Source organism: Poecilia formosa, unplaced genomic scaffold (genome assembly GCF_000485575.1).
Source record: "Poecilia formosa unplaced genomic scaffold, Poecilia_formosa-5.1.2 Scaffold310, whole genome shotgun sequence".
NCBI classification, from domain to species: Eukaryota; Metazoa; Chordata; class Actinopteri; order Cyprinodontiformes; family Poeciliidae; genus Poecilia; species Poecilia formosa.
In genome coordinates this window covers 555,583-563,365 of record NW_006800249.1, presented here as the reverse complement: position 1 = coordinate 563,365, position 7,783 = coordinate 555,583, and the positions used below count along the sequence as shown (strand labels likewise).

The following is a 7,783-nucleotide window of genomic DNA, read 5'->3' as shown; positions in this document are numbered from 1 at the left end:
TCCAAAAAAGTACGTCCGACTTTAATTCTTGCACTTTCACTATTAAGCCACCAGGGGTCTCTGACGACGTTCATAGTCAGCAAGTGTCTGGTGTCAAGTCTTTGTTTATAGATTGCTGATTTGAGACGTCCTAATGAGTCACATGACCCTGACAGGTGGTCAGATGACACCTAGTGGATGAACAGTGTAAAGTGTAGAGTTACAGATTAAGTGACGTGACAGTCATAACAAAGAAGGAAGAAAAGAAAGAGGCAATTATTGAGCTGTGTATGTTGCTAACGGTGACAATGCATCACAGTTATATTCTAACAAGGAAAATGAAACAATGCAGTGGCTGAAGGTCAGGTGTATAAAAATAGCGACATCTAGCTGCTCAACTTTGAAACTGCATCCAAACTATTGTGGAAGTGAAAAAATACACACTTGATGAAGCCCTGTGTGGCTCCTGATCTAAAATATATCTATGGATCCCAACATGACATTGAAAAGTCAATTTATTTAAAAAGTTTATTTCAAAAGTGAAAATATTTATATAGATTGATCATATACAAAGTAATTTCAATTGTTCTAAAATTTTAGATGATTGTTGTTCATAGATAATGAAAAGACAATGACATAAACACCTTTTAATCCAAACATATTGTGGACTACATAGAGAAGACCATATTGATTTGACAGTTGTCCAGAATATAGTTATGGACACCGTCCAGGACAGGAGTGTCCAAAGTGCAGCCTCCAGGACATTTTCGGCCCTTGGAGAGTGTTTTTGCGGCCCCTGACTTCAGTTAAAAATTAATGCAAATTTATTTTTGCACAAAAGGATGATTTAAATGACGTTTTTCTCTTTATTAGGACTAAAAATTTATCACAGATTAAAAATGTTTACAATAGAACATACTGGCTAGAAAGACAACATAATTGTCTTTAAATTACATCTTCAACTACAGATTTAAAGCAGCAACAATCAGCCCTGCCTTTGCAGGTGAAAGCAAAAGACCTGGCTATTTAAACCAAATAATGATGTGTATTACAATCTTCAGATACTTTGGACCAGATTGATTAACTAACTTAGTGAACAATTATTTTCCCTTCCACTCAACTTCACCAGTGAAGACTGTAACCAGCATTATATTAATTCATCAGGCCTGAATCCTGTTTCTCTCTGATTACTTTAGGTTATGATGTGAATGTTCAGCCTTGTTTGCTTCAATGATTGAGACCGGCACGCCAACGATGCTGGACGGAGCGAAAGCAGCACACTGCACCGTATGCTGCTGTACTCGGGTTAACAAAATCCTCATGGTGCTCTTCATGGTGCTGCTGATATTCGCCACCTTGTTTGGGAACTTAGTGACTCTGGCTGTGGTGGTGGGGACCAAGCACTTCCACACGTCGCAGGGCTACCTCAAGGCATCCCTAGCGGTTGCTGACTTGGCTGTAGGGATTTTTGTAGTTCCTCTCTCCGTCTACGCTGAGGTCTATCTAATGGTTGCTGAATCTGCACCAGAATGGACTTCATACAACTCGCAATCAGTGAGTTTTCATCCGTGCAGCATCATCGGCCCGATCTTCGCTGGGTGCACCTTTGTCTCCATCACCACTATCTTCCTGTTGACAATTGAGCGGAGCATCGCAGTGCTGAGACCACTGCATAAGGACTCCTTTATTACCCATAAAAGGACAACAATCCTCATCTTCCTCTCCTGGGTGGGGAGTTTCCTTCTGGCTGTGTCCCCCATGGTCTTCAGCAGTGAGATTGCGCTGGAGTATAACTCCTGCAGCAGGATGTGTAACTACGCCTTGGGGACCATTGGCGAGTTCCCCAGCCAGGCGTGGAACATCCTCCTCCTCTTTCCTGCATTTGACTTCACGCTTCTCGGTGGCACTGTTGTCATCAACATCATCTCTCTCTCCAGCATCAGGCAGCACTCTAAACACAGGAAAACCCTGGCAGAGACGGAAATCCAAACCACCAGTAATCCCACATTTTCAGACATTAAAGCAGCAAAGACCATCGGGACTCTGACCGTGGCCTTCACCGCATCGTTCACCCCCATCGCCGTCTTTGTGGTTGGGAACGTTTTGGGGAACGAATGGTGCAACTTCTCCTTTTTTGCCTTCTGGATTTTGGCGACCAACAGTTGCTGGAATGTCATTATTTACAGTGTGAGGGATCAGAAGTTCAGACTTCGAGCACATAAACTACTCATGCCTTCCCACAGACAAAGCACAACAAAAACCTAAAACCTTACTGAAAGGTTTGAGCAGGTTGGTGTCTCTTAGATGTTAATGTGTTAAACCACATTGCGGGTTTCGTTCAGAGACACATTGCATCTGCATGTCTTGTGGGCAGCTGTAGTGAATTGGCTTGAGGTTTTTTAATTTGTTATATAAATAAGACCTGGCCTGTTTCTGGATCACATGGACTGGATGTAAATATTCCTCTCTGCAAGTGTTCATCTTGTTCTGTGTAATGTTAAATAGCTGAGGCTGCTCTCAGTTTGTGAACTGGTTGTTGACATGAATTTAATTGATTAAAAACTGATTAAAACAACTTGCTTTCTCTTTTCTTGTATTGTAAATACATGGTAATATTTAAATATAACACACATTTGCCTGAGGTGCTAGATTTCGTGGAAAGTTATATGCACATTATGTTGGTTTGTGATTATTAATTCTGGTATTCCATCAAAACGATGAAGACAACACAAAATACATCGAAGGAAGGCAATTAAATGTAGATATTTTTTGCGTAGGAGCACTTTAAAATCTCATTAAAATTCTTGTTACCTATAGCTGACATTTATATACATTGTATAAAAAGACAGAAAAATGTTTTTTTCCCACTGTCTGACATTAAATCTGACTAAACATTTCCTGATTCAGGTCAGGATTAATTAATTTATTTCTATTTTCTAAATGCCATAATAAAGAGACAGACTCTACTAATGACAACCCCCTTAGTTGGGGGAATTTCAGAAGCACTAAGTAAACATAGTGTAAAACTATTTTGTTTTGCAGTTTTTATTTATTTATTTTCAATGGGAAAGAATATTTTTGTTGGTAACCAACATCATTCTCTGTAGGTCTAAATTTTCTCTAATTGTCGCCGTTGTAGTTGACATAAATTGCATCATTTTGTTCTCAGCCTCATCTCATCTGCCCCTTCTTGTCACAACCCTTCTGGCAAACTTTTTGCCCCCCTCTCTATACACACCAGTACTTCATTATGGAAAGATCAGATTGCAGAAAGTATTAGTCATGGGGCCTGAATTTCTGCTCAAGGAATCGTGCATCCCTGTGCCAGCTCTGAATTCACTGTTACCTTTTCAAAGATGTTCTGCATTCCAGTCTTATCTGTGCAGCTCATACACAGCAGCTAAAGCTTTGGACAACTTCCATACATATCAAGAGTGAAGAAAAGCAGAGCAAACATAAATTGAAAGGAAAATGAATTATGTCAAACAATGCATGAAAAGGCTAATGTATCTGAAGTGGAAAAATACAAGTTATCTTCTTTGTTTTGGTTGTGTGAGACATGCAAACTGTCTGCAGAGATCAAACTCTGGTAGTAAAGATTGAAAACAAATTACTTTCCTGAAATATCTGCAATGCAGAAAAAGCAAATGTTTGTGATGCACAGGGTTGGTTACTGTCAAACTTAATTTATACAGTAATGGAAATATAAAAGGTCAAAACACTAATAACGAAAAACTGTAAAAATAAAACTGAAATTTCATAGTTAAATGCAGTGTTTAAGTAAATCTGCATTCTGTTACTACATCTTTTCACATTATTCCTCCATTGTTCTGATCTCTAACGCATACTATTGCCGATAATAAATATTCTCATGTCTACTAGTTTTTTCCTCTCCACAAATCCCATTTCACATTGAAATTATTCATCTCCGCCAGGCATATCTGCTCTAGAGAAATGTGTTTCGTCTGTGTAAACAAAGAAGGTGAAACAAACCAGATAGTCTTCTAGGTAATGTGAATCTGCAGCTTCCTGTGAAATTAGCTGTGAAACTGATGAAATGAGGAAAAAATGAAAGGAAAATTAAACACACAGGTTGCTGCATTTATGAAAACATGAATCCTTATTGCCTACTGTCACTACGTGCTCATCAATGAGGAGTGAATGCTGGAAGACAATGACTCAATGAAATCTGTGGGTTTCTGTTGATAGAAAACTTCTTAACTAATTTGATTAATAAACTGAACTTCACTACATTGTTTGATAATCAAATTTGAATATATGTAATGGACTTGGAATCAGACTTTATGATTCAGTTAAACTGATATTTGTTTTGGAAAATGGAGTCTTGACTGAAGTTCAGGCTGGAAGACTCTTTTGGTGCACCTGGCCCTGCAATCAGTGCCTCCCTCTCCGCAACCCGGACCTATCAACGCAGGTCCAAGCCTCACTCCAGCCAATCGTCGTCCAGGCTCTGGTTCAAAGGGACCTTCACTCCCAGCCTCCTCCGCTTACCAGCCCCGATCAACCCACCGCCACCTTCAGCTCCCGGCTCTCAGGCCTCATCATCCTTTGACCGCCGCCACCAGCACAGGCCCCGGGGGGTTTACATTCCCTCGCTGCATCAGGAATGTTCATCGAGCTTATCGAAGTCCAGCTTGACGTCCCTGGCCGGGGCCTGATCGCCAAAGAACTTTGTGTTTATTTTCACGTTATTTTTGTCATTAAACCCTTTTAACTGCTTCCCTCTCTCCGTCTGAGTCTCTCCAGATTGAAGTGCTTTGAGATGATGTGTTGTGAACTGGGGCCAAACTCAATCAAATTGCAGATCTGAAATTAAATTGGACTTTTCCCCAACCATCCTTTATGCTTTGCTGTGAATGAAATGGTAAAACATATATATAATCTGTTGGTTTTTGAAAGACTTGGAAGCCAAACTTTAAATTCCTACATCCCGTGAAAAGCTCAGAAACCTGTTACAGCTGCACTGATTCTGTTGTACAAAAGCCTTTGTGAGAAAAAAGGTTCGATTTGCCGTGGAAGCTCTCTGTGTGGTCGTTGTCCGTTGCCACCGGTGAGTCACGGTGAGCTCTCATGAAAGAATCCTGGCCAATAAGACCCAGTATTAAAGACATGAAAGGAAAAGAAAGAATTGATGGCAACAAGCATTAAAGAGAAGAACTGAGTGAAACTGAAGTGACTTCAAGAAGAAGAAGACAGAAGATCTGAAAGATGGCCTCGACAGATGGTGAGAGAATAACCAGTGACGGTCAGTCAGTCGCATGACATGATAACAATCTCTGTTAGGCTGGTTTCACAGATGACCAGGCGTGTGGCCAAAGTTCAATACTTTCTCAAAAAACACACATTTTATGTTTCAAATGACCTCATTCATTTGCCTGACAAGTCAGCAGATCTTCGTACTTCAACAGTTTCCAATAGGTCTATTGGCTATACAAAACATGTGCATTCAAATTTTTCACAAAATTATTCTCAGATAATGAGATTTTATTCTAGTCGGTTCTGGCTATTTTGAGGTTATTCCAGATTGAGCTGGTTAAGGGCCTCTGTCACTTTAAATCCAATTAAGCTGCTGCTGGCCACGCCCCCTGAACTCAACATTTTACACTTGCATGTGAAAATGACTGCAGACAGATGTGCAGATATGCAATCATAAATCTTTGAAAAGCAGAAGTGGAGCCTTCTGCACAACCAACAAGAATGCAGCAAGTGGTTTCTGGATGGTAAGTCAACAACAGTACACTTATTTTTTGTGTTTGTTTGTTTTTTCCAGCAGCCATTGTACAATGGATACAGTAGAAAAACCAGCTGATCAAATGTGCTGGAGCTCAGTTTGGGTTGCTAGGTAACTATGCAGTGTGACTCAACAATCAGAAGACTTTTGAAATGGCTGATTTTCCAGACACCAAAAAACATTAACTTATCATTAAAAAGCAGTTGGGTGTTTTCTTAAGTGCTTGGGTTGTTTTTAAGACCAATTGAGAACCAAATGGAAGCATAAAATTATGCAAATTATGAATTTTGCTTAATAGGTCCCCTTTAAAGTAGTCTACTTTAATAGTTAGTGAATTCAAAGGAAACTATGATGATGATTTTTGATGCTGACATTTGAAAAAATCTGCTGTTTGTATGTTCTTGTCATGTAAAGCACCTTGAGCAAACTGTTACTGAACTGTTAACTCATGAACATATTTGTGTGTGTTTTTAATCAAAAGAAGCATTTCAGTCAGGCTGGTTGTCAGATTAAAAGTACAATTTGAAAATAACAAACTTTAATGCACTTATAGTGCACTTAATGAAATGTGCACTTTTCATTAAGTGCACATTTATAAACCAGACCAATAAATGTTTTGGTCTGATGCAATTATTAATCCTAAATGTCATGTTTTTTATTAGATGTAACCATAGTTATCATACATAAAGGCTTTAAAATATCAGTCCATGACTGACAGAAACATAGCAGTTCGCAGTTTCAGATTCTGCACACAGTCGCACATTTACTTTCACCTCACTTCAGAAATTCCCTGGAAATGTCAGGCTGCGTTAGAAATTTCATCATTAAATTGCTGACTACATAAAAAATACATATTTCTGATACTGATGTAAGCTAGAGGCATAAAATCAAGTCAAAGGGGCTGAACATGTAGTTGCTGACAGCTGGAGATGTTAGTCGACAACAAGAAGCTGCAGATTGGACACAATGACGAGTGATGAGTGGAAAAAAAGACAACGCAGGCAGGCATCTTAAATTCATGCTCACTGTTATGACAGAATGGTTGCAGGATTAATAATAAATCCACAACAACTTCTAAATATTATCGACTGCTGGCTTGGTGGATTATTTTGACCACCCGCTGCTGACTACAGAGAGAGACATCAAATGTTGATATCAGTATATCACTATTGTTTAAACACATTTACTAAAATAAAAGTTTTCTGGAAGTGTCTCCTTGACAAAAATAAAATAAAGAAATCCCCACCTGTTTGGACTAAGCAAACATTTTTTATAAATACCTTGATATTTGAAGAAGATGCTGAGAAATGTGATCAATTCATCCAAATTAATAATAAAAAAAAAATCTCTGTTTTTAGTACAAATCACAGCTGCTCAATTTAAAATTATAGGTCTGAATTTCTCTATTATAGCAAATTATTATAGCAAGGTCTGAGGATTTAATGTAACAAAATGTGGGAAACTTAACGAAGCATGATTACTTTGTCAAACTATTACATATTTGTAATTTAATGAAACAGCAAGAAAGTAGGAAATGTAATTATTCTGCTTGTGTTTGATGTAATTTCTTCCTTTTGAACTTCTTGGAGTCTGCAGTATTTTATTTCTCTAATTGAAATACTCTGCTAGAGTTAAAGAACGTTATCTGAAAGACAACACTGAGGGATTTTTTAAATGTGAAACATAAACACAAAGTCAGAATAATAACATCAATTTATAATATCAGCAGACAGTTTCTTTTGCTCTTTATCTCCAGTTTGTGCTCCGACGTCTGCGTAGATTTGCCTAATTAGTCTCTTAACAACAGACCAGATGCTTCAAGCTTTTGTGTTGTTTCACCACTGTGAACATAAACAGATACACATGTTCAATTTTTATCTTTAGATAATCTAAGAATCAATAATCTGTTGGTAAAACTTTATTCAATGACAACCCGTTTTTCCACCCTCATCGTTAGTCAAAAAGGGATTTTAACCTGCTTTATTTATCATACAAACCTTAAAAACAAGAAAAAGCAGAAACCACCAGAAGCAACAATGAAAACAACAAGTG

At 38.3% G+C, this 7,783-nt stretch overlaps 1 protein-coding gene across 1 annotated transcript in view; it reads left to right on the top strand.

The window, feature by feature from the left end:
• The window catches only part of LOC103152435 (beta-2 adrenergic receptor), a 4,379-nt gene extending 1,825 nt beyond the window's left edge, over positions 1–2,554 (top strand). Inside the window, exon 2 of the mRNA XM_007572899.2 lies at positions 1,176–2,554. Coding sequence (XP_007572961.1) covers positions 1,210–2,244 — 1,035 coding nt within the window. The 5' untranslated portion in view covers positions 1,176–1,209 and the 3' untranslated portion in view covers positions 2,245–2,554. The remainder of the gene's footprint in view (positions 1–1,175) is intronic.
• Positions 2,555–7,783: the final 5,229 nt, after the last annotated feature.